The sequence below is a fragment of the Oncorhynchus tshawytscha genome, linkage group LG13 (genome assembly GCF_018296145.1).
Source record: "Oncorhynchus tshawytscha isolate Ot180627B linkage group LG13, Otsh_v2.0, whole genome shotgun sequence".
NCBI lineage: Eukaryota > Metazoa > Chordata > Actinopteri > Salmoniformes > Salmonidae > Oncorhynchus > Oncorhynchus tshawytscha.
The window spans coordinates 29,279,970-29,307,964 of NC_056441.1; the positions used below are offsets into that span (position 1 = coordinate 29,279,970).

The window sequence follows — 27,995 nt, forward strand, 5'->3', positions numbered from 1 at the left end:
CAATTTCGTATGGTATGTATTAATTGGTGGATGTCCATCACCCATTTCATATGATATGTCACGAATTACAATTTGTATTATATGTTACAAATTTGCAAAACGTACAGTATGTTACCAATTTGCCAAACGTATTATATGTTACAAATTCTAGCTAGGTGGCTAACCATAGCTAGGGATTAGGGGTTATGTTTAGGGAAAGTGTTGGCTAAAAGGGTTAGCTCACATGCTAAGTAGTTGCAAAGTAGTTAAAAATAGTAAGTAGTTAAAAGTTGCTAATTAGCTCAAATTGTCTGTGATGAGATTCAAACTCGAAAACTTTGGGTTACTAGAAGTTTGCATTATCTAAATATTCTGCTAATTATGTAAATTGATTGAATTGTTTGTAGAACGTATGTTTTTCTTGGACCTGCAAATACAATGATAGATTCATGCAATGCTTTTACTATAAAGGAGAACTGTGGTCTGCGAACCCAGAATCTTCTGGCCGCAGCCCTGTGTGCTATCAAAATAATAAAACAAGAACAGTTTCTAAAACTGCATATATAAGGCTCTGGTCTGTCAAAGAAGTGAGGGTAAATGGTAGACATGTTTTCTGCTATCCACTTCGTTTCAATTATTTAATTGAATTGCTGAATATTCCGCACACCTGTCACCATCGTCTCGCGCACCTGCGACTCATGACACTCACCTGGACTCCATCACCTCCTTGATTATCTTCCCCATATCCGTCACTCCCCTTGGTTTTTTCGTCAGGTGTTATTGACTCTGTTTTCATGTCGGTGCGTTGTTTGTGGCTCGTGTTCATTTTATTTATTAAAACACTCACTCCTTGCTTCCCGACTCTCAGCGCACTCGTTACAGTTGGGTACACCATATGGCTGCCAGTCCACCCATTCGTCACATTCCACGGGGCACAGAGGTCGTTTCAACCTCTAGTTTTGATTTACTTTTGGATTAGTTCTCAAATAATATGAAATCAACTAAAAAAATCGCCATGTCATTGGAAAAAAAAGATGCGTGAAAAAGAGACGAATGCCCTTACTTTAATGACTTTTTGCAAATCCAATCAGTTTTCCACGTTGATTTAACGTCATCGCAGGGATTTTTGTTGTTGTAATGACCTAGAAACATGATTTAAACCGATTTTACCCAGGGGCATAACTATAATTAGAGAAACCTTTTCTATGATTTGAGTTTTTCAAAGACATAGTATATCATTACTGGAAATTAAAAAGTTGCCTAGGCCTACTCCTTTCATTTGCTTATTTCAATGTTTCCAACACATCCTATGCAGTCAACCCCATTATTACACCTCTGTCCAAACCGCTATACATAGTCAGGATGAAAAGGGGCGTTGCGTTGCACTGTTGTGCCTCGCCAATCCACATGGCCGCAAGACCGCTTGATCGCCACCAGTAGGAGAATAGCGGTCCACTAGCTCTCCGTGCGTCGGGGAGGTATCACTGAATAATAACGGACTTGCCGCTTCCAGCCATCCACTCGCAGATATACCTTTTTAGTAGCTTAAGGGTGTGAACATTTCGACGTTCACTGCTCGGTCTTTTAAACTAGGCTACTGTATTCGATGAATATCGGGGTGGTTTCGCTCAGCAGCTCCTTGCTTGGATAACCTTATCGCTGTGCTGTGTGGATGCTCTGGATAACGGGTCTCCCTACCATTCCGATCAGAGCTGTCTTGGAAATGAAAGTAAGTAGCCTATCCAGCCATTGAAGCGTTTTGCATGATCAAATATGCATTTTGTGGTTCTTTGATTTGAAATAATTAGTCAGATTATCACAGGACAAATAATAATATCTGACAATTTACAAATAATATGTTGTAATCTATAGCTTATACCCTTGTACTGCAAGGGTATTGGGCAACTCTCCTATTCGTTGTATTTCAAACCAATGTTCAAAATTCAATATTGAAACTTTTTTTTCATCTTATAGAAAGTCTATTTAAAAAAATGATCAAACGCTGTCACCTTTTAAACGGTACCCATGCTTTACAGCCTAACCATACCTTGGAGTTTCATGTTTACCTTTACTTAACTAGGCAAGTCAGTTAAGAACAAATTCTTATTTGATCTGCCTGTTCAGGGGCAGAACGACAGATTTGTACCTTGTCAGCTTGGGGATTTGAACTTGGAACCTTCCAGTTACTAGCCCAACGCTCTAACCACTAGGCTACCCTGCCGCCCCGTACTGATTAGGTGAAATTGAAATTGTTGCAACAATGTATTTATTTCCTAAACGCAATGTAGCCTATACATTTCTTTGAGAGTAGTGTTGAGAGTAGTGTTTAGTTATGTTGAGTAGTCACCAGTAGAGTTATCTAGTTAGTATCAGCAGTGCAAACTGTATGGACATTTCTACTGCCTCAGTGCTATCTTTTCAAGAACCGTGTTCTTGGGCTAGAGGCAAAACATTTTTAAAGTGTAGGCTTTCAGACATCTTTACTAGTATAGAGGCCAGCTGTAATGCTGCATGGCTTAATATCTATGTAATATCTCTGACAATTTACTCTTAACTGCTCAATGGCACGGTAATGACAGTGAGAACAGACCAACATCTGTTGACTGTATTATCTCTAGCGTAGTAGGGTATAATGCTGCTCTCTCTGCATTCAGTACACACAATAGTACAGAACATCAGACATTATGCTGTCATCCGAAATGGCACCCTATACCCTATATAGTGCACTACTTTTGACCATGGCCGATGCTCTGGTCAAAAGTAGTGCACTATATAGGGAATATTTCAGATTCACTTTAAATGCTGCTATTATAGACCTCTTTGTCTTACTGGGATTAAAACCCAGGGTGGTTATGTTATGGTTATGTGTTCTAGAAATTAATTTGAAATTGCATCTGAATTATTAATTGTCTTTCCCATTCTATTTGGAGTAATGACTGAGGTCCTTTATGTATACTAATGATAGTGTGTCCGTTAGAAGGGTTACCTTTTCATTCAATCTCCATTAGAAGTAATAAGCAAGTACAATGTCATTGCCAATATATTGTATATCAAATCACATTTTATTTGTAACATGCGCCGAATACAACCGATGTAGACCTTACTGTGAAATAAACTAACGTAAAAAATACAATTAAAAGTAACAATAACAAGGCTATACACAGGGGGTACCGGTAGAGAACAGTCTATGACTTGAGTGGCTGCAGTCTTTTACATTTTTCTGGGCCTCCCTCTGACACCGCCTGGTATAGAGGTCCTGGATGGCAGGAAGATTGGCCCCAGGGATATTGCTCTCCGTCTGTGATGTGACTGGCTACGGAGTGACCTTGGTGGACCAGTGTGTGCTCAGAGAGATGGAAGTGGAGGCCAGGTGTCATTTCATATTAAGGAAGAGTACAGTGTAATTACAGTAGGCCCTATGTAACTGGTGGTAAAAACAATTCAGAATGTTGCTGATGTTGGAGAAACTTGGCACAATAACCCTCACCAACTGTCGATCACTCGTGCGGCTCGGTTGGTAGAGCACGGAACGCCAGGGTTGTGAATTTGTTTCCCATGGGGGACCAGTATGAAAAATGTATCCACCGGACAAGAGCGTCTGCTAAATGAATAAAATGTCAAATGTAACCAGAGACAAAGACAAGCTGTCTGATGAGCATAAAGAGTTAGATTTACAGTAGTTGCCATACAGTTAGACACAAAGCTATAATTACACATTTAGGTACCGGCCTAAAAACTTTTCCCAAGATACTATAATTTATTCCTTTGATAAAACAACTATGTTCCCGAGACTACTGTAGGCTGAGCCCGACTCAGTACAGTTGTTATGCTGAAAAAAGTACTGTAGTCATAAGTCACATTGTCATCTAGTCAGCACTGTAGTCATAAGAGCCAACTCATGTGGTCTATGCAGCTCAGCATTCTAAACTGTGGAGACGCCATGCTTTAACCACAGAGCCTTGCAGAGCGTTTCAGCACATCATTATATTGTACTGTAACTGCACGGTCTGGTCTGGGCACCAACCCTGCTGCAAAGGAGACGGAAAAAGAGAGAAACCCATCCTGTGTACAGTCAGACCTCATAGCTGTGGTTCCTGGATGTGGTTATCTGAAGTGGTTACAGACAGCTTGTGAGGTGGTATATTTCCCTAGTAACCAGAGCCTGCGTCCCAAATGGCACCATATTCCCTATATAGGAATATATATTCCGTAAGGTCGCCTCGGCAGAGAGCTCCTGTACATTTTGTAAATGTGTTTAGGTATTTGTTCTTTGAATCTTTGAACTTTATTTTTTGTTTTGAATAGCCACGTGTATGGATTACATCTATTTGTTTCCTGACTGTGAATTCATGGCAAATCAGTTTTCTCATGATAGCTAGCTAGCTATGCTACCAAGCTAGCTAGCTGGCGTATTTTGATTTGAATGCACCAGCCTATTTCTGTTATTCCTACGGCCTCCTGACGCAATGAGGAGTAGTTCAATGCATGCCAAGTTGACAGTGGCGATTGCATCCCTAAGGAGGTTTCCTCCAAAGTTCTGAGCGGGCTACCACCGTCCTCATTATTAAAAAACAAACTTCATCTTGTTCTGCAAGACCAGAGAGAGTCAACGGCTACAGAGAAGTTGTAGCCAGACGTCGGGGACGGCAAGGCGCCGGTGAAAGGGAACTGTGCTGCTGGCATCCAGATGACCTGCTTATCTCCCGGCGTTTACCACCTCCCTTTGCTCAAGACATGTGTTTCCCTCTTGACTGTCACCATCTTTTGGGGGCTTGTTTTGCTTTTTCAAGCGCTTTCAGAATCAGACTTGATTTTCCTTTTATGAAAAATGTGTCAACCGCTACAAAGACGTCCAATAGTTCTAATCCATATAATCACATTTCCTGTTGCTGCAGGATTATTTTCCTGCTATAGCAAACTGGCTCAAATTAAGATCCTATATTAGTAGGGAATATGGTGCCATATGGGACACATCAGAGTCTCCCTCCAGACAGCAATGCCATAGTTGTCTCCATTCTAACCACTCAGAGCGGTCACAGACACTATTTTCCCTCCACAGTTTCTCTCAAGAGGAATTCTCTCCGGGCTTTTGGTTCACCCTCTGTTTTCATTTACAGTCTTGGCTCTTTGCCAAACACACATTTAAAGCACAGCGTCCTGCGCGGCACACTTTACATACCAGTACACAGATTTTTACAGCAGACTGACGTCATAAAAAATACGTATTAACGTATCATTGTCCTCTTTCCCAGACGTCATGGCATGACACATGCAATTAATTGTATTGTATTGAATATTTTAATAAACGGTTATAAACTGCTGTTGTGTTGAGAGAATGACCAAATGTCTGTTTTCCTTGGCACTAACCACTGTTTCTTGGAAGTGTTTTTACCAATGCAATCAAAGTGAACCACGTCTCTCAATTAAGACTGAATACTACAAAACTTCTGTCTCAAAATAAACAAATGCGGTGGCCATTTGATCACACTAGAAGACGGGCAGCTGATTTAGGAGAGGATGTGTTTAAAAGGCTTCATACAGCTGCTCAGTTTCAGGCTGTATGGATGCATTATGTAGAACTGTAGATACCACCAGATGTTGTATCCTTTTGATGCCCTCACATCACATTTCATAGATTGCTACGAGGAATGAGATGAGACTGATGTTTTTTTCCTCTCGTTTAGGTGGACAGATGTTCTCTCCTTGACTTGTATCAGGCTGATGTCTGCATTCCAAATGGCACCCTATTCCCTTTATAATAACTTACTCTGGACCAGAACCCTATGGGCACTAGGGTGCACTAGGTTGCCATTTGGGAAGCACCCACTGTCAGGCGTAGCCATTCTCGTGTCATTATTTCATCGTGTGTGGTCTTGTGAATAGGCCAAAGCTTACATAAAGCTTCTTCCTGAACTTTTTTATTCTTATTTAAAGTCATGTTGAAAAGGTCACACAGACCCGGACCCTGTCTGTCAGATAAAATGAAACACATTTATACTTCCTATTATAGACTGACTCCATTTAATAGCACACATTCTGCCTGACAAAGATCGTTGAGTGGAAACATTGCACAATCAACTATAGCAGCATTCCTCAGTTTGTGGGAATGTCTTTATTTCACACTCGTTTAAAAAAAAAAATTATTAAGTAGGACAGATTGATACTGAACACTTTCTGATCACCTTCACCTGAGGGCAATAGTTACATGGTCTTTGTTTGCTTCTAATACTGTACATAGAATTCACACATGACATACTGTACAGTACAATGTAAGGTCAATAAACACATCATTTCAAAGGAAATACTGTGCATAGAAATACTGTAGGCCTTCACTAATCTTAAATAAATTATGCCTTTCCCGTCAGCAAGAATCATTCCATTTACTTTGTCATGTGTGAACATACATTTATAAACATAAGACCTCTATGGCCTGATCACCAACGGCGATGAGACAGCATACAGGGAGGAGGTAAGAGAACTGGCAGTGTATATGTGTGTGTGTGGAGGGGGGGGGGGTCAATAGCTAAGTTCCTCAGTGTCCACATCACTGAGGACTGAACATGGTCCTCTCACACCAGAACACAGTCAAGAAGAACACATGGCAACACTCAGATCCTCAGGAACTTTTACAGCTGCACTATTGAGAGCATTTTTTTTTAAAGATCGTCAGCAATCTACACACAATAACATATAATGACAAAGTGAAAACAGGTTTAGCAATTTTAATAAATGTATTAAAAATGTAAAAAACAAATCGCTTTCATAAGTATTTAGACTCTTTGCTGTGAGACTCGAATGTTGAGCTCAGGTGCATCCTGTTTCCATTGATCATCCTTGAGATTTTTCTACAGCTTGATTGGAGTCCACCTGTGGTAAATTCGATTGATTGGACATGATTTGGAAAGGCACACTCCTGTCTATATAAGGTCCCAAAGTTGACAGTGCATGTCAGATCAAAAACCAAGCCATGAAGTTGAAGGAATTGTCCGTAGAGCTCCGAGACCGGATTGTGTCTAGGCACAGATGTGGGGAAGGGTACCAAAACATTTCTGACCAAGCCCCTTCTCCCCTGATTACTCAGTTTGGCCGGGCGGCCAGCTCTAGCAAGAGTCTTGGTCGTTCCAAACTTCTTCCATTTAAGAATGATGGAGGCCACTGTGTTCTTGGGGACCTTCAATGCTGCAGAAATGTTTTTGGTACCCTTCCCCAGGTCTGTGCCTTGACACAATCTGGTCTCGGAGCTCTACGGACAATTACTTCGACCTCATGGCTTGGTTTTTGCTCTGACATGCACTGTCAACTGTGGGACCTTATCCAAATCATGTCCAATCAATTGAATTTACCACAGGTGGACTCCAATCAAGTTGTAGAAACATCTCAAGGGTAATCAATGGAAACAGGATGCACCTGAGCTAAATGTCATGTCTCATAGGAAAGGGTCTGAATACTTATGTAAATAAAGTGTTTCTGTTTTTTATTTTTAATAAACTAGAAACAAATTCTAAAAACCTGTTTTTGTTTTGTCATTATTGGGTATTGTGAGTAGATTGCTGAGGATTTGTATTTATGTAATATATTTTAGAATAATGCTGTAATGTAACAAAATGTGGAAAAAGTCGAGGGGTCTGAATACTTTTCAAAGGCACTGTATGTCCTGGTGCTCCCCAATGTGTCCGTCTTCCACCTCTCTGTCCGGCTTTCTGTTTGTTAGAAAGAGGCTAATTGTCATGCCTCGGAGGTGTATTGTTAATTAGGAGTTATCTCTCTCAGCTCCCAGCTCTTCATATGGTCACAACTTTAATTGACAGTCAAAGCTGAGCACCACCTGTCCTCCCCTTTAAAACCCATGGTTCAGCCAGATGTTCCCCCTTAACATCCCAGCCCCAGGTGCTTCCCCAGACCTTAAGGTTCCAAGCAGATGCGTTTTTTTTTATATAAGGACAAATGATTAAACATGAAATGCCATATCTGCCAACTGCCTCAGAAAGGTGATACAAAACAGGGTTGTTTCACACTGCGTCTCTAAACCATGCTGCCTGTGTACAAACCATACTGCTGCTTGTGTATCTGTCTAAACCAGGAGTAGTGTGAAGCTGATGGAACAACCATTGCTGTTTGAGAGATCAGTGTAATCCTATTGGTTAAACACATCATCAAATACCTCTTCTGTGATCTGCTATTGGTTACACACGTCATCAAACCCCTAGTCTGGGGCAGCAGGTAGCCTAGTGGTTAGAGTGCTGGGCCAGTAACCGAAAGGTTGCTGGATTGAATCCCCAAACTGACAAGGTTAAAAGCAGTAGTTCTGCCCCTGAACAAGGCAGTTAACCCACTGTTCCCCAGTAGGCCGTCATTGTAAATAAGAATTTGTTCTTAACTGACTTAGTTAAAGGTTCAACTAAAAAATCAAATAAACAAAGTCTGTCAGCACTCAAAGTAAATTTTGTTTTGTGAGACTAGTTCAACTCACATGGCTGTTACATGTTTTCTAAATGGGGTGGTGACACCGATCATTAGAACGTCTATATTACGAGTCTCTAGGCTACAAGCATGACATCCATCTGATCTGAATATTGGGTGTGTTGTTGTCTACAGCAGGCTGCAAACATAACCCATCCGTTTGTGTTTGGAAGATCTGCCATGGTTTGGTTTTGTGTGGAAGAAAACAGAGCGAATGTTGAAGGATTTGGTATAATGATATTGCGGCATTGTTGTCTTTGTTCTCTATGACAAAGGACTTTTTGTATTTTCACCCAAAAAAAAGTCAATAGGGTGCTTTGTGTCTGGGTCTGAATCCAGTGGCTTGGATCAGCAGCATCGCAACGTATAGGCCCCTAGGTCCTGGTCAAGGAGTGTACACTACACAAGGAATAGGTTACCATTCGGGACAGTTTTAGGTTTGAAAAAGTAGAGACATTCAAGTAGGCTAGTTTAACTGACACCTAGTTTTAGTTTTACACTAGAACTAGATTATAATTGATTAAATGTGTTTGGCAGAGCCCCATTTCTAAAACTCTGACTATTGGGGATCAAGGATTTCAGAAGTCAGACCAAGGAAGCTGATGGTGGAATCCCTATGGGTGAAATAAAGGCGGCAACCTGAACGGATTGGTCCATTGCTGTTGCCAAGGGCCTCAGTGTTGTTGTAGATTTCCCCTGTTAAGCTGGGCTACAGCTGTGTTGGGCCCCATGGTTTGGCCCCTGGGCTGTACTACCATGTGTTTTCTCCATCTCAGACCACATACAGAGAACAAACATTCTTACCCATGAGGTTTTTGTCCCAAATGGCACTCCATTTTCTATATAGTGCACTACTTTGATTATAGCCCTAACAAAAGCAGTGCACTATATAGGACATAAAGTGAAGCAATCTAGGAGAACAGAGGGTTCACTCCTTTTCATAGAAGGAGAAGAGAATGCCAACTCAGCACAGTACTTTCACTGCGCTGCCATGGAGTGGAGGTTGATGTTAACATGACTTGCTTTACAACATTTACAAGATGTACTTTGCAACATTACAAACCGATTACACGAACAACAAATGCCGAAATAAAAAAAAAGAGTTCACAAGAAAGGCATTTCACTGGACTCTGGTATGATTCACCCGGGGATCAAACACTGGACTCTGGTATGATTCACCCGGGGATCAAACACTGGACTCTGGTATGATTCACCCGGGGATCAAACACTGGACTCTGGTATGATTCACCCGGGATCAAACACTGGACTCTGGTATGATTCACCCAGGGATCAAACACTGGACTCTGGTATGATTCACCCGGGATCAAACACTGGACTCTGGTATGATTCACCCGGGGATCAAACACTGGACTCTGGTATGATTCACCCGGGGATCAAACACTGGACTCTGGTACACCCGGGGATCAAACACTGGACTCTGGTATGATTCACCCGGGATCAAACACTGGACTCAAACACTGGACTCTGGTATGATTCACCCGGGGATCAAACACTGGACTCTGGTATGATTCACCCGGGGATCAAACACTGGACTCTGGTATGATTCACCCGGGGATCAAACACTGGACTCTGGTATGATTCACCCGGGGATCAAACACCCAACATTCCAATCTCAGGGCAGACACTTTCATCACAAGACCACTGAGTTGGTGCATGTTAAATTATACGTCCTATATAATATGGGAACATGTTTTTTTTATGGAGGTAGGAACCTATGTGAAACCAAGGATAAATAACAATGTCAGCAACAGCATAACATACTGTACACGCAACAACCCACCAACAAAACAGTTGGTCTTCAAAATGGAGAATAATAAGATAAGCCGTTTAGCAGACGCTTTTATCCAAAGCGACTTGCAGTCACGCTACAGAGGACCACTGTAGTAAGTCAGACTCAAACAAAACAATTACAACGGTAAATCAATTCCAAACGAACACAGGCAGTTTACTGCGGAGTAGAGGGGAATTGTAGCGTCTGTACATAATTGAAGAAAGGCTGCCACATACGGTGGAATTTCCTATATAGTAAACTACTTTTGACCAGAGGCCTATGGAGAATAGGGGGATATTTGGGACACGCATAGATACTATCAGTTACTCATTATGTACAGTCTCATGGTTTCACATCCTGATTAAGACTCATATTTGTAGTTAATCAGTGAACAAACTACATGACTTTATACTAACGTAATGTAATACTAGCATGCTAAACTCCCACAGACATTACACTACATACCTTTTGTTTTTGCCTCTGGGGACAATTAAGTTAGACATTTCTGTTGTTACCTAAATGCCTGTTATTAAGCAGTTAATGTATGATACGTCTTAACTTGCTGCACTTCTTCGTTCCTTTTTGTACGGTAGCCGATCCGTTGTGAACCGCAAACTTGGTTGGGAAAAAATGAAATAAAGCAACACCACGCGGCTCAACGAACACTTCTCCCCCATGTGACCTCCTTGTTGTGTGTATGTACTGACATGTACATTACCCGTCAAACGTTTGGACACACCTACTCATTCAAAGGTTTTTCTTTATTTGACTATTTTCTACATTGTAGAATAATAGGGAAGACTTCAAAACTATGAAATGACACGTGTGGAATCATGTAGTGACCAGAAAAGTGTTAAACAAATCAAAATATTTTATATTTGAGATTCTTCAAAGTAGTCACCCTTTGCCTTTGACAGCTTTGCACACTCTACGGAGTTAGTCATCACATTACTGTTTTTAAAATGGTCACTGGAAAAACCAGCTAGGCGGCCAATAGGTGCCTGAGTAGATGTCACTCCTAAACTCTGTAATTCTGCTCTTTCACATCGATTACTTGTTCTATGTGAACTTGCTCTAAACACCTCCTGCTGTGTGCTGTTGGACTCAAACAAGCTGCACCTGAACCTGGGTGAGTAATTTGATTATCTGTCATAGCTGTATTAGCTGTGAGGGGTGAGTGAGTGAGTGAGTGAGTAAATGTAATCTGCTATAATCAAATCATATCAAATTTGATTGGTCACATACACATATTTAGCAGATGTTCCAGCGGGTGTAGCAGATGCATGTGTTCCTAGCTCCAACAGTGCAGTAGTATGTAACAATTCACAACAATACACACATCTAAAAGTAAAGAAATGGAATTAAGAATTATATAAATATTAGGATGAGCAATGTCGGAGTAGCATCGACTAAAATACAGTAGAATAGAATAGAGTATATACATATGAAATGAGTAAAGCAGTATGTAAACGTTATTAAAATGACTAGTGTTCCATTAGTAAAGTGACAAGTGATTCCATGTCTATGTATACAGGGCAGCAGCCTCTAAGGTCCAGGGTTGAGTAACTGGGTGGTAGCCACTTAGTGATGGCTATTTAAAAGTCTTATGGCCTTGAGATAGAAGCTGCTATTTTTTAGTCTCTCGGTCTCAGCTTTGATGCACCTGTTCTGACCTTGCCTTCTGGATGGTAGCGGGGTGAACAGGCCGCGGCTCGGGTGGTTTATGTCCTTGATGATCTTTTTGGCCTTCCTGTGACATCGGGTGATGTAGGTGTCCTGGAAGGCAGGCAGTGTGCACCCAGTGATGCTTTGGGCAGTTACTAGTTACCTGTCCTACATTGTAACCAGTAGCATATCTTTTGGATTACCCAAACTCAGTAGTGTAATCAGATTACTTTATTACTTTCCCCTTAAGAGGGATTAGAAAATACAATATTACCAATTGTCAACATCCATTGCAAGATAAATCTATGTCAGAGTTTACATAGCTGGCCTTAAATGGATGTTGCATTTAAATGTTAAATGTTTTATTTCACCTTTATTTAACCAGGTAGGCCAGTTGAGAACAAGTTCTCATTTACAACTGCGGCCTGGCCAAGATAAAGCAAAGCAGTGCGACAAAAACAACAACACAGATTTACACATGGAGTAAACAAACGTACAGTCAATAACACAATAGAAAAATATATGTACAGTGTGTGCAAATGTAGTAAGGTTAGGGAGGTAAGGCAATAAATATCATATCAAATTTATTTATATAGCCCTTCTTACATCAGCTGATATCTCAAAGTGCTGTACAGAAACCCAGCCTAAAACCTCAAACAGCAAGCAATGCAGGTGTAGAAGCACGGTGGCTAGGAAAAACTCCCTAGAAAGGCCAAAACTTAGGAAGAAACCTAGAGAGGAACCAGGCTATGAGGGGTGGCCAGTCCTCTTCTGGCTGTGCCGGGTGTAGATTATAACAGAACATTGCCAAGATGTTCAAATGTTCATAAATGACCAGCATGGTCAAATAATAATAATCACAGTAGTTGTCGAGGGTGCAGCAAGTCAGCAGCTCAGGAGTAAATGTCAGTTGGCTTTTCATAGCCGATCATTAAGAGTATCTCTACAGCTCCTGCTGTCTCTAGAGAGTTGAAAACAGCAGGTCTGGGACAGGTAGCACCTCCGGTAAACAGGTCAGGGTTCCATAGCCGCAGGCCGAACAGTTGAAATTGGAGCAGCAGCACGGCCAGGTTGACTGGGGACAGCAAGGAGTCATCATGCCAGGTAGTCCTGAGGCATGGTCCTAGGGCTCAGGTCCTCCGAGAGAGAGAAAGAAAGAGATAATTAGAGAGAGCATACTTAAATTCACACAGGACACCGGATAAGACAGGAGAAGTACTCCAGATATACCAGACTGACCCTAGCCCCCTGACACATAAACTACTGCAGCATAAATACTGGAGGCTGAGACAGGAAGGGTCAGGAGACATTGTGGCCCCATCCGATGATACCCCCGCACAGGGCCAAATAGGAAGGATATAACCCCACCCACTTTGCCAAAGCACAGCCCCCACACCGCTAGAGGGATATCTTCAACCACCAACTTACCATCCTGAGACAAGGCCGAGTATAGCCCACAAAGATCTCCACCATGGCACAAACCAATGGGGGGCGCCAACCCAGACAGGAAGATCACGTCAGTGACTCAACCCACTCAAGTGATGCACCCCTCCTAAGGACAGCATGAAAGAGCACCAAAGAAATGTTGGATTGTTCTTATTTCCCACAATAAGTTGGAAAAATAGGATGATCGAGCAGCAGTGAGGGCTCTTCGATACTGCACGATACTGTCTTTCCAAGCTAGTCGGAGGACTTCCAGTTTGGTATGGCGCCATTTCCGTTCCAATTTTCTGGAAGCTTGCTTCAGAGCTTGGATATTTTCTGTATACCAGGGAGCTAGTTTCTTATGACAAATGTTTTTTGTTTTTAGGGGTGCAACTGCATCTAGGGTATTGCACAAGGTTAAATTGAGTTCCTCAGTTAGGTGATTAACTGATTTTTTGTCCTCTGACGTCCTTGAGTAGGCAGAGGGAGTCTGCCATAGTAGACCATAGTGGAAAAATAATTACAATTTAGCATTAACACTGGAGTGATAGATGTGCAGATGATGATGTGCAAGTAGAGATACTTAGGTGCAAAAGAGCAACAACAAAAAAATAACAGTATGAGGATGAGGTAGTTGGGTGTGCTATTTACAGATGGGCTGTGTACAGGTACAGTGATCGGTAAGCTGCTCTGTCAGCTGGTGCTTAAAGTTAGTGAGGGTGATACGAGTCTCCGGCTTCAGTAATTTTTGCAATTTGTTCCAGCTATTGGCAGCAGAGAACTGGAAGGAAAGGTGGCCAAAGGAATTGTTGGCTTTGGGGATGACCAGTGAAATATACCTGCTGGAGCACATGCTGTGGGTGGGTGTTGCTATGGTTACCAGTGAGCTGAGATAAGGCGGGGCTTACCTAGCAAAGTTTTATAGATGACCTGTAGCCAGTGGGTTTGGCGACGAATATGAAGCGAGGGGCAGCCAACGAGAGCATACAGGTCGCAGTGGTGGGTAGTATATGGGACTTTGGTGATAAAACGGATGGCACTGTGATAGACTACATCCAATTTGCTGAGTGGAGTGTTGGAGGCTATTTTGTAAATGACATCGCCGAAGTCAAGGATCGGTAGGATAGTCAGTTTTAACGAGGGTATGTTTGGCAGCATGAGTGAAGGATGCTTTGTTGCGAAATAGGAAGCCGATACTAGATTTAATTTTGGATTGGAGATGCTTAATGTGAGTCTGGAAGGAGAGTTTACAGTCTAACCAGACACCTAGGTATTTATAGTTGTCCACATATTCTAAGTCAGAACCGTCCAGAGTAGTGATGCTAGGCGGGCGGGCAGGTGTGGGCAGCAATCGGTTGAAGAGCGTGTACTTTTTCTTTCATTTAAGAGCCGTTTGAAGCCACAGAAGGAGTGTTGTATGGCATTAAAGCTCGTTTGGAGGTTTGTTAACAGTGTCCAAGAAAGGGCCAGATGTATACAGAATGGTGTCGTCTGCGTAGAGGTGGATCAGAGAATCACCAGCAGCAAGAGCGACATCATTGATATATACAGAGGAAAGAGTCGGCCCGAGAATTGAATCCTGTGGCACCCCCATAGAGACTGCCAGAAGGCCTTACAACAGGCATTTCGATTTGACACACTGAACTCTATCTGAGAAGTAGTTGGTGAACCAGGCGAGGCAGTCATTTGAGAAATCAAGGCTATTGAGTCTGCCGATATGAATGTGGTGATTGACAGCGTCGAAAGCCTTGGCCAAGTCGATGACTTGGCGGTTATGATATTGTTTAGGACCTTGAGCGTGGTCTGTAACAGTTTGGGGATGACCACGGCAGCTTTCCAATCTTTAGGGATCTCAGATGATACGAAAGAGAGGTTGAACAGGCTAGTAATGAGGGTTGCAACAATTTCGGTGGATAATTTTAGAAAGAGAGGGTCCAGATTGTCTAGCCCAGCTGATTTGTAGGGATCCAGATTTTGCAGCTCTTTCAGAACATCAGTTATCTGGATTTGGGTGAAGGAGAAGCGGGGTGGGGGGCAAGTTGCTGCGGGTGGTGCAGAGCTGTTGGCCGGGGTAGGGGTAGCCAGGTTGAAAGCATGGCCAGCCGTAGAAAAATGCTTCTTGAAATTCTCGATTATCGTAGATTTATTAGTGGTGACAGTGTTTCCTAGCCTCAGTGCAGTTGGCAGCTGGGAAGAGGTGCTCTTGTTCTCCATGGACTTTACAGTGTCCCAAAACATTTTGGAATTAGTACCACAGGATGCAAATTTCTGTTTCAAAAAGCTAGCCTTAGCTTTCCTAACTGACTGTGTATATTGATTCCTGACTACCCTGCAAATTTGCATATCGATTGCATTAATAGGTCATGTAGGCTTCTAACCCATTAATAGGTCATGTGCTTCTAACCCATTAATAGGTCATGTAGGCTTCTAACCCATTAATAGGTCATGTAGGCTTCTAACCCATTAATAGGTCATGTAGGCTTCTAACCCATTAATAGGTCATGTAGGCTTCTAACCCATTAATAGGTCATGTAGGCTTCTAACCCATTAATAGGTCATGTAGGCTTCTAACCCATTAATAGGTCATGTAGGCTTCTAACCCATTAATAGGTCATGTAGGCTTCTAACCCATTAATAGGTCATGTAGGCTTCTAACCCATTAATAGGTCATGTAGGCTTCTAACCCATTAATAGGTCATGTAGGCTTCTAACCCATTAATAGGTCATGTAGGCTTCTAACCCATTAATAGGTCATGTAGGCTTCTAACCCATTAATAGGTCATGTAGGCTTCTAACCCATTAATAGGTCATGTAGGCTTCTAACCCATTAATAGGTCATGTAGGCTTCTAACCCATTAATAGGTCATGTAGGCTTCTAACCCATTAATAGGTCATGTAGGCTTCTAACCCATTAATAGGTCATGTAGGCTTCTAACCCATTAATAGGTCATGTGCTTCTAACCCATTAATAGGTCATGTAGGCTTCTAACCCATTAATAGGTCATGTAGGCTTCTAACCCATTAATAGGTCATGTAGGCTTCTAACCCATTAATAGGTCATGTCTTCTAACCCATTAATAGGTCATGTAGGCTTCTAACCCATTAATAGGTCATGTAGGCTTCTAACCCATTAATAGGTCATGTAGGCTTCTAACCCATTAATAGGTCATGTAGGCTTCTAACCCATTAATAGGTCATGTGCTTCTAACCCATTAATAGGTCATGTAGGCTTCTAACCCATTAATAGGTCATGTAGGCTTCTAACCCATTAATAGGTCATGTAGGCTTCTAACCCATTAATAGGTCATGTAGGCTTCTAACCCATTAATAGGTCATGTAGGCTTCTAACCCATTAATAGGTCATGTGCTTCTAACCCATTAATAGGTCATGTAGGCTTCTAACCCATTAATAGGTCATGTAGGCTTCTAACCCATTAATAGGTCATGTAGGCTTCTAACCCATTAATAGGTCATGTAGGCTTCTAACCCATTAATAGGTCATGTGCTTCTAACCCATTAATAGGTCATGTAGGCTTCTAACCCATTAATAGGTCATGTAGGCTTCTAACCCATTAATAGGTCATGTAGGCTTCTAACCCATTAATAGGTCATGTAGGCTTCTAACCCATTAATAGGTCATGTAGGCTTCTAACCCATTAATAGGTCATGTGCTTCTAACCCATTAATAGGTCATGTAGGCTTCTAACCCATTAATAGGTCATGTAGGCTTCTAACCCATTAATAGGTCATGTAGGCTTCTAACCCATTAATAGGTCATGTAGGCTTCTAACCCATTAATAGGTCATGTAGGCTTCTAACCCATTACGTTCTACTTCAATACAGATAATAAAATAAGTAGGCTGTATATTTACATTTAAAACCAGTCTGTCAGATTTCCAGTCATTCCAATTAATTAAATGCCCCTTCATCATCAAGAATAGAACTTGGAAATATGGAAATGTAGATTATTCTAATTGTTAATACCTGAAAATAACACCAAAACTAAGGATTTATTAGCTTATGTTTTTGTCATGGAAGAATGATTGGGCTCATTGCTTCAAAACATGGTTGAAAAAGAAATGCTGCTCTCTTGAATTGGCATTTTCTGAGCACTACTGAAAAGTGCTATTTGCATGACCTGAAAAATGAATGCATATGCTGCATTTAGGCCTATTATTTATGTTTTTGTTGGTTACACCATAGAATTAGGAATTAGAATGCCTAATATAATAGGATCTCTATGGTTGATACTTTGATATCTCAATAATATGCAGATGTGGAAGTCTATCAAAAGTGCGTATGTATGGAGCACAGTACCCAAGAGGAGTTTACAACATTTACATTACATTACAAGTGCTAGTGTTAGTTAACAAAAAAGCCATGTTTATTTATTTATTACCAGAGAGGAACTCCCTCAAACTTTTACTCCATAGGCTGGGATCTGCACTATGCAGCTTTTGCAAGAGCGCATTTTTCACTGGGTGTCCACGGGTCGTAAAAACAACGATTGATTGGCAATTTAGCCTACGCTTCTTCAATTCAACCATTATTGGAGTAAAATACACCTATACATTTGTGAACAAATTCTACCTTTAACTAATAACGAGGAGAGTTAAAGTCAATAATCAATCAAGGTATTACTTTTATTAAAAACGTATCGTAATAAGGAGGCTGGTCGCCCCACCCACGCAGGTGAGATGGAGTGAGAGCGTCCTGTACAGAGAGAACAGGATCATTTATATAGTCAAGCTACCCCATGCAAGAATATGCAAAACATGTGACACTATGTATCTGTATGTTTGAAAAGGTGAAAAGGTGGCCCCAGTCTGTTACAACTGAGTGATGTCAATAGGGGCCAGAATAAAAGGAAGTCACTCAAGACATACTTCCCCTAACAGTAGATCAACAGTTCCCCCAAGGATGGACAAGCAAGTGCCTTTGACTGTCGGCCCAGATTATGTATGGTCGTACTGGTCACACACACACACACACACACACACACACACACACACACACACACACACACACACAAGGTGGTGTGTGTGTGTGATGTGGTTCAACATCCCAGCTATGCCAAGTTCTGCCAACACCAAGCATACTTTCCGGGCAAATCCACATCTAATTTTGATGTTGATGTCAGCAAATGTAATTTCAACATGATTTAAACTAACCTTTTAAATTATGTTGACCTGGGGTTTTAATCTGGTTAAAGTGACAAATAAACTGTGTATATTCAAGGTTACCGTCAGTCTGATGAAAATAACATTTATTTTTTTCCCTGTCGGAAAAGACTGTTGACTACCACTCTCTAAAATGAGAGGTGTTCTCTACTCCCCTCCCTCCCAAAGATTAATCGGAAACATCCATCTTATCCTGTGTCTAAGCTGTGTCTCAAATGGCACCATATTCCCGATATAGTGCACTACTTTTGACCAGGGCCCATAGTGGTGCACAATAAGGAATAGGGTGCCATTTGGAATGCAAGCCTAGATAACATGTTTGGGAGGCAGCCATTTTGCTTGGTCTAAAAGCTTTAACTTTGGGAAATGCTTATCATTCCTCAAACTGACCAAATTTGAATTTTCTATCAAAGTAACATTTTGATGGGATGTAAAAACAACCTGATCAAAGTCTTGTAAATGACTGTAAGATAAACTCATAAATCTGAATGTAATTTCCATGAGTGAGGAAACTCACTACATAGTATGTAATGTGTTTAATAGCTTTATGTTTTGGTGGGGGTTATTTTTTTGTACACTACAGATGTGCTGTCAGACAAGTAATAAAAAAGAGATTCAAGGGCTCATCTCTGCAAAAGTTTGAGACATGAAATTGCTCACACGAAGCATGAGAGAAAAAACTCTCTCAAAACACAATCCAGAGCACTTTTCTGTTGCTCCATCCTGTAAAGTTGATGACTTGTATAAGCCTGAGATTAGAGAAAGAACCTCTAGAACTCCTCAGCCTTCACAGCTTTCCCTCTCTCTCTCTCTCTCCCTCGCTCGCTCCCTCCCTCTCTCTCTCTCTCTCTCTCTCTCTCTCTCTCCCTCTCTCTTTCTCCCTCCCTCCCCCTCTGTCTCTTTCCCTCCCTCCCCCTCTCTCTCCCTCCAGCTCTCCCTCCCTCCCTCCCTCCCTCCCTCCCTCCCTCCCTCCCTCCCTCCCTCCCTCCCTCCCTCCCTCCCTCCCTCCCTCCCTCCCTCCCTCCCTCCCTCCCTCTCCCCTCCCTTTCTTCCTCCCTCTCCCCTCCCTCCCTTCTTCCTCCCTCTCCCCTCCCTTTCTTCCTCCCTCTCCCCTCCCTTCCTTCCTCCTTCATGCTCTGAAGTTTAGGCCACAGATGCTCTGTTGTTTCAGCTTTGGGAACTTTGATCAATCCAAAACTGCCAACCTCCAGCAGGACAAGGTCAGGAAACTAGACGACACACACCATTGTCAAACACAGCCAGCCACCATCTGTTATAGCATACAGTCTGTTCAGTCTGTCATCTACGGTACCTGGCCTTATGCCTCCAAGGACTCCCTGAGTTTAATACACCACCTCTCACATTAATGTGTCCATTAACCCCACCACACACACACACACACACACACACACACACACACACACACACACACACACACACACACACACACACATTAACACACACACACACATATTTCCTACAAAGACTCGTTTAATCCTTAGGTGGATATGCGCTGAGGCCTGCAGTTCAGCTGTGATTGTCAAATCAAATGTTATTGGTCGCATACACATGTTTAGCAGATGTTATTGCGGGTGTAGCGAAATGGTTGTGTTCCTATCTCCAACAGTGCAGTAATATCTAACAATGCACAACAAATCTAAAAGTAAAATAATGGAATTAAGAAATACAGAAATATTAAGGGCGAGCAATTTCAGTATATACACACAGTATACAGTATATATGTGATGGGATGTATAGACATTATGGACCATATGTAGATAGAATATATACTATACCTGAAGAATACATAGGCTGGAATAGTATATAGCAACAGTTGAATAGGATGGCATTGACTAGAATACAGTATAAACCTACAAAATTTGTAAAACAGTATGTAAACATTATTCAAGTGACCAGTGTTCCATATCTATGTAAATAGGACAGCAGCCTCTAAGGTTCAGGATTGAGTGACCGGGTGGAAGCTGGCTAGTGACCGTGACTAAGTTCAGGGCAGGGTACTGGGTGGAGGCCGGCTAGTGATGGCTATTTAATATTCTGATGGCCTTGAGATAGAAGCTGTTTTTCAGTCTCTTGGTCCCAACTTTGATGCACCTGTACTGACCTCACCTTCTGGATGATAGCGAGGCGAACAGGCCATGGCTCGGGTGGTTGAGGTGATGATCTTCCTGTGACACCGGGTACTGTAGATGTCCTTCAGGGCAGGCAGGGTGCTCCCGGTGATATGTTGTAGCCGTACCAGGTGGTGATACAGCCTGACAGGATGCTCTCAATGGTGTAAAAATGTGTGAGGGTCTTAGGGCCCAAGCCAAATTTCTTCAGCCTCCTGAGGTTGAAGAGGCACTGTTGCGTCTTCTTCACCACACTGTCTGTGTGGGTGGACCATTTCAGATTGTCAGTGATTTGTACGCCGAGGGACTTGAAGCTTTTCACCTTCTCCACTGCAGCCCTGTCAATGTGGATGGGGGCGTTCTCCCCCTGCTGTCTCCTGAAGTCAGCTCCTGTTTTGTTGACGTTGATGAAGAGGTTATTTTCCTGGCACCACTCCACCAGGGCTATCACCTCTTCCATGTATGCTGTCTCGTCGTTGTTGGTAATAAGGCCTACTACTGTTGTATCATCTGCAAACTTGATGATTGCGATGGAGGCATGCGTGGCCACACAGTTCTGAGTGAACAGGGAGCACAGGAGGGGGCTGAGCATGCACTCTTGTGGAGCCCCTGTGTTGAGGATCAGCGTAGTGTAGGTGTGGTTTCCTACCTTCACCACCTGGGGGGGGCGGCACATCAGGAAGTCCAGGACACAGTTGCACAGGGATGGGTTCAGACCCATGGCCCCGAGCATAATGATGAGCTTGGAGGGTACTATGGTGTTGAAGGCTGAACTGTAGTCAATGAACATCATTTTTACATAGGTATTCCTCTTGTCCAGATGGGATAGGGCAGTGTGCATTGCGATGGCAAATGCATAATCCGTGGATCTATTGGGGCTGTATGCAAATTGCAGGCGGTCTAGGGTGTCGGGTAAGGTGGAGGTGACTAGCCTCTCAAAGCACTTCATGATGACAGAAGTGAGTGCTAAGTCGCGATAGTCATTTAGTTCAGTTACTTTATGAGAGTGTGATGTTTTTCTCAGACTAACCCATCCACAGAGCAATCACGATCCCTCTCACACAGCCTCGAGATGCTACGACAGGGCCCTTATCGACCACTACCGCTGATGCCTGCGCAAGGATGTTCGTCGGGATTGGCCTGCAGGGATACCACCCTCACTTTCAACCAGCTGGTGGACCTGTCCATTCGGTTGGATAACCTGCTGGTCACCCGCGGACATCCAGAGAGGGCTCTGTCGGGCTCTGTACAACCTGGTGCGTATCTGGGAGGGAGACGAGTGGAAGACGGCATTCAGTACTACCTCGGAGCACTATGAGTACCTCGTCATGCCGTACGGTTTGATGAATGCTCCATCAGTCTTCAAAGCCTTTGTAGACAAGATTTTCAGGGACCTGCACAGGCTGGGCGTAGTGGTGTATATTGATGACATTCTGATATACTCCGCTGCATGAGCCGAGCATGTGTCCCTGGTCCCTGGACCTGTACGTCAAGGATGAGAAATGCCTATTCTTACAGCAGTCCGTCTCCTTCCCAGGGTACCGCATTTCCACCTCAGGGGTGGAGATGGAGAGTGACTGCATTTAAGCCGTCTGTAATTGGCCGACTCCCACCACGGTAAAGGAGGTGCAGCGGTTTTTAGGGTTTGCCAATTACTACCGGAGGTTTATCCGGGGTTCTGGCCAGGTAGCGGCTCCCATTACCTCACTGCTGAAGGGGTGTATGGTACGTTTGCAGTGGTTGGCTGAGGCTGACAGGGCTTTTGGTAACCTAAGGGCTCTGTTTACCTCGACTCCCGTGCTAGCCCATCCAGATCCTTCTTTGGCGTTCATAGTGGAGGTGGACGCGTCCAAGGCTGGGGTAGGAGCCATGATCTCTCAGTGCTCGGGGACGCCACTGAAGCTCCGCCCCTGTGCCTTCTTCTCGAGGAAGCTCAGCCCGGCGGAGCGAAACTATGATGTGGGGGACCGGGAGCTGTTGGCTCTGGTTAAGGCTTTGAAGGCGTGGAGACATTGGCTTGAGGGGGCTAAACACCCTTTTCTCATCTGGACTGACCACCGCAACCTGGAGTACATCCGGGCAGAGAGGAGACTGAATCCTCGTCAGGCAAGGTGGGCCATGTTTTTTACCCGTTTTGTGTTCACCCTTTCCTACACACCAGGTTCCCAAAATGTGAAGGCAGACACACAGTCCCGGCTGTATGACACAGAGAAGCGGCCCATGGATCATACTCCCGTACTCCCGGCCTCCTGCCTGGTAGCGCCGGTAGTGTGGGAGCTGGACGCGGACATTGAGCAGGCGTTACGTGCAGAGCCTGCTACCCTCCAGTGTCCCGCTGGGTGTCTGTATGTTCCGTCTGCTATCCATGACCGGTTGATCTACTGGGCCCACACTTCACCCTCCTCTGGTCATCCTGGGATCGGTCGAAAGGTGCGCTGTTTGAGTGGGAAGTACTGGTGGCCCACCTTGGCTAAGGACGTAAGGGTTTGTTTCCTCCTGCTCGGTGTGCGCCCAGTGTAAGGCTCCTAGGCACCTGCCCAGAGGTAAGCTCCATCCCTTACCTGTTCCACAACGGCCTTGGTCGCACCTGTCGGTGGATTTTCTTACCGACGTCCCCCCTCACAGGGTAACACCACATCCTGGTCATTGTGGATCGTTTCTCTAAGTCCTGCCATCTCCTCCCTCTGCCCGGTCTCCCTACAGCCCTACAGACTGTGGAGGCCTTGTTTACGCACGTCTTCCGGTACTACGGGGTACCTGAGGATATAGTGTCTGATCGAGGTCCCTAGTTCACTTCGAGGATCTGGAGGGCGTTCATGAAACGTCTGGAGGTCTCGATCAGCCTTACCTTGGAGTTTCATCCCGAGAGTAATGGGCAGGTGGAGAGAGTGAACCGGGATGTGGGCAGGTTTCTGTGGTCTTATTGCCAGGACCGGCCGGGGGAGTGGGCAGAGTTTGTGCCCTGGGCCGAGATGGCTCAGAATTCACTCCGCCACTCCTCCACTAACTTCTCCCCCTTCCAGTGCGTACTGGGGTACCAGCTGGTTCTGGCGCCTTGGCATCAGAGTCAGACCGAGGCTCCTGCAGTGGACGACTGGTTCAGGCGCGCGGAGGAGACATGGGATGCCACCCAGAAAATCAGCTCAGACTCACACCGTAGTGAGGCCCCGGTGCGGACCGGGTCTGGCTCTCGACCCGAAACCTGCCCCTCCGCCTGCCCTGCCGGATGCTGAGACCACGGTTTGTGGGGCTTTTTAAAGGCCGGAAGTGAGTGAACGAGGTTGGTTACAGGTTACAGCTTCCCCCCAATTACTATATTAACCCCTCGTTCCATGTGTCTCTCCTCGGGCCGGTGGTGGCTGGCCCGTTCCAGGAGTCTGAGGTGCGGGAGGTTCCTCCGCCTCCTCTGGACAACGAGGGGACCCCAGCGTACTCCGTTCGCTCCATACTGGATTTGAGGCGTCGGGCGAGGGGCCTTCAGTACCTTGTGGAGTGGGAGGGCTACGGTCCGGAGGAGAGGTGCTGGGTTCCGGTGGAGGACATGTTGGACATTTCAATGCTGCGGGAGTTCCACCGTCTCCGGCTGGATCGCCCTTCGCCTCGCCCTCCGGGTCGTCCCCGAGCCACGCGTCAGGGAGGGGGTACTGTCACGACTCCCGCCGAAGTCGGCTCCTCTCCTTGTTCGGGCGGCGCTCGGCGGTCGACGTCACCGGTCTTCTAGCCATCGCCCCTCTACCTTTCATTTTCCATTTGTTTTGTCTTGTTTTCCAGCACACCTGGTTTGCATCCCCTCATCACTCTACGTGTATATTATCCTCTGTTCCCCCCATGTCTGTGTGTAATTGTTTGTTACGTTTATTTGTGTGATGCGTCAGACTGTTTTTATCCGGGTATTGTTTTGAACACGTGGTATTGTATTGTTGTACATTATTTTGTGTGACTAAGTGCGCTATTCGCTTTTGCCTTTGGCTGGAGTGTTGTGACGCTGTTTTGCTTCTGCCAATTACAGTGTGCCTGTTCACTCATCTCTGCTCTCCTGCACCTGACTCCAGTTGACCAGTTGCGCACACAGCCTGACACCCAGACACCCTTCACCACCACTGGTCCCCCGTCTCTCCCTGCAGGGCAGACCCAGGGTTTCCTGGTCGATTCCTCATTTCACGAGTTTAAGGACCAGACGTGAAATGGGTTTAGAATATTTATTAAGGAAATGGAATGGATGTGAGAATGAGGATTCAGTGGGGAAATGAAAATGAACTGGATGAAGTCGAGGGCTGCAGATGAAGGATCCAGAGGGGCTGACTCTGTAGGGTTTGGCTTGGAGTCTCAGGTAGACATCACTGTCAGGCCGTGGTAGTTAGGTTGGTGTGGTAAAGGCAACATAAGTAAAATGAGAAAGGAGGTGGGGAAAGGGGGGAGAAGGGATGTGACACAGAACAGGAGGAATGACTCGTCAGATTAAAGTAGGATGGTAGTGGTGATTCATTCTTAAAGGTCTAAGCCATTGGGGGGTGGGGGGGGCTTTACTACTATATGGCCTGAACTACAATAGCCCAGAGAAACACATTGAACAAACATTCATAAATTACAAAAAACTTTGTCAAAAAAATGTATCATAAGAAACAAGGTTTTGAAGTTTCTGCCCTATATCTAGGAGATATAAGAAAGCTCAGGAAATGAGTTTCCTTTTTTATATACACATATTTAACCCCTTTTTGGGGTTGGCACAAAACTACCTTCATACTTCTGTACCAGTTACTTTCAGATGAGTCCCGTGACACTTGTGGGGGTTGTAGAGCATCTCCGTGTCCGTAGAGTAGTCATAATAGTTTTGTAGGTCAACCTGTATGGACGTCACAGACTTTTTTGTGAGAAGACTGATTTTGGGGACGTCTCATAGTCTGACAAACAAAAGTCTAGCTCTGCTAGACATCTCTAGCTTAAATTGACGGATTTTGATGGGGATTTTGTTATTATGTTACTTAGATTCAAATCAAAATGTATTTGTCACATGCGCCGAATACAACAGGTGTTTCACCTTACCGTGAAATGCTTACTTTCAAGCTCTTAACCAATGGGGGGGTCAATGTAAATAGTCCGGGAGGCCATTTGATAAATTGTTCTGCAGTCTTATGGTTTGGGGGTAGAAGATTGCACCAGTGCGACAATCGACTCTAGGGGCTTAAGGAAAGTGAGAATAGGTATTGAGGCAGATTAGCAGTTAGTAGCAGCTGGAACTTGTTTGAGGAGTTACATTCAAGACAACTAGTTTAGTGTTGCAAACGGTCTTTGAGGCTGATTGGCAATAGTTAGCAGCTACTGCTTGTTAAATTGCTAGGAAGCTGCATTCAAGACAACTAGTTAAGTGTTACATTCAAGTCTGTTCCTTTCTCTTGCATTTTTGTTCATTCTTGACACCATCAAAAAAACACCCCCAACCTCTGGTGTCTTGTGTCCTTTTGGAGATCTATGCTAGACTGACATGCCACAGATTGTAAAGAGAAAAAAGGTGAAGTTAGTATGTTTGTGTGCTAAATCCTAATTTTATCACCTTGGCCTATAATTTGACAAGAGCATTTTCGGTGTGGAGAATGGCCATAGACTTGCCTTGGCTGAATGTGAACAATACTGTGAAATGTTCTGTGTTTCTGTGCATTTAACAGTAAACCCAGACCTTTCTGCTGGATGGTGGAGCTCTGATGTCCTTTCATGTAGAAATAGATCCCAGGGGGTCTTCCTGCTTTTCTGTTTTTAGTATAAAGCTAGAGTTGGTTCTGGGAATACTGGAAGTTGAAAGCTGTTGAAGGGAATTTTTTTAATCACATATGATCATTAATTTACTCGGCGGTGTTTGTATTTGCATTCATGTCTCCTGTTTGTTTGCTGTCTAGGGAAATGATTGACAGGACAGGCAGTGAATGCTAGACGCACAAGTCACTGACCTCACACTGTCAACCGCAGAAGAGCAGCTGGATGCAGTTACTCGGCCATCGTTAAGTTGACAGGACCATCCTGGATTGTTTAACTACGGTGTTATTGTTCAGCAGACGTGTCATGGACATACACAAGGATTCCTCATCTATGTGATTTTTGTCTGACCGAACATTTTTTCTACAGAATGCCAAGGCTTTCCCTTTAAAATATAAGGAACTAGTATTCTGGTCAGATTTTTTTACTCTGAGATGTTGTTGTTTTCCAACAGAGTGAAGAGGAGCCTGTAATTGTGATGAGGAAGACAGGGACTGTTTCTGTTCATCAGAGGAACCCGGCATTCAGCCTGTTAGAGCCACGAAATCTCCAGGGGAGGAAATATTCTCAGACATCACTTGGAAATTGGAATTTTCAATAAGTTTTTCTCTGTTTTCCCTTCCTTCCACCTCCCAGACAACAAAGTTTTTAATCTACCACTACACCATGTCTCTATCGAAGTGGAGGAAGATCAGGGCATTTACTGTGTTTTCATGCATTGTAACTTTCACCACGTTCCTCTTCAGTTACACGTTGAGAGATCCCTCTCTGTACTTCTTCAAATACGCCATCCGCAAGTCGGACAGCTTCTTCTCTAAGGGCCAGTGTGGCTGTCGACAGTGTATGACCGAGCTGGAGGACGACCCCTGGTTCACTGAGAGGTTCAACCTGTCTGTCCAACCTCTGATGTCTAGGAGGAACAGCCTGCTGACTGACGACACATACCGCTGGTGGCAGGTGAGATGTTAACACTGCTAGGGTTAGGATTGAACTGGGATGTGGACTTGAAGCTAGGGTTAGGGTTGAACCAGGATGTGGACATGAAGCTAGGGTTAGTTTGAACCAGGATGTGGACATGAAGCTAGGGTTAGTTTGAACCAGGATGTGTACATGAAGTTGGGTTAGGGCTGAACCAGGATGTGGACATGGAGCTAGGATTAGTTTGAACCAGGATGTGTACATGAAGCTAGGGTTAGGGTTGAACCAAGATGTAGACATGAAGCTAGGGTTAGGGTTGAATTGGGATGTGGACTTGAAGCTAGGGTTAGGGTTGAACCAGGATGTGGACATGAAGCTAGGGTTAGTTTGAACCAGGATGTGGACATGAAGCTAGGGTTAGGGTTGAACCAGGATGTGGACATGAAGCTAGGGTTAGTTTGAACCAGGATGTGTACATGAAGTTGGGTTAGGGCTGAACCAGGATGTGGACATGGAGCTAGGATTAGTTTGAACCAGGATGTGTACATGAAGCTAGGGTTAGGGTTGAACCAAGATGTAGACATGAAGCTAGGGTTAGGGTTGGCTAGGGTTAGGGTTGAACCAGGATGTGGACATGAAGCTAGGGTTAGGGTTGAACCAAGATGTAGACATGAAGCTAGGGTTAGGGTTAGGGCTGAA

The 27,995-nt window shown here is 44.0% G+C and overlaps 1 protein-coding gene across 3 annotated transcripts in view; it reads left to right on the forward strand.

Annotated features, from left to right (window-relative positions):
• The first annotated feature begins 913 nt into the window (after positions 1 to 913).
• Positions 914 to 27,995, forward strand: part of LOC112264645 (CMP-N-acetylneuraminate-beta-galactosamide-alpha-2,3-sialyltransferase 1-like) — a 49,040-nt gene continuing 21,958 nt past the window's right edge. Inside the window, exons 1-2 of one of the 3 annotated variants that reach the window (XM_024441386.2) lie at positions 914 to 1,708; positions 26,522 to 27,335. In XM_024441386.2, the coding sequence (XP_024297154.1) occupies positions 27,045 to 27,335 (291 nt within the window). In that variant the 5' untranslated portion in view covers positions 914 to 1,708; positions 26,522 to 27,044. The remainder of the gene's footprint in view (positions 1,709 to 26,521; positions 27,336 to 27,995) is intronic. The other 2 variants (XM_024441387.2, XM_024441388.2) reach the window with 2 other exon arrangements.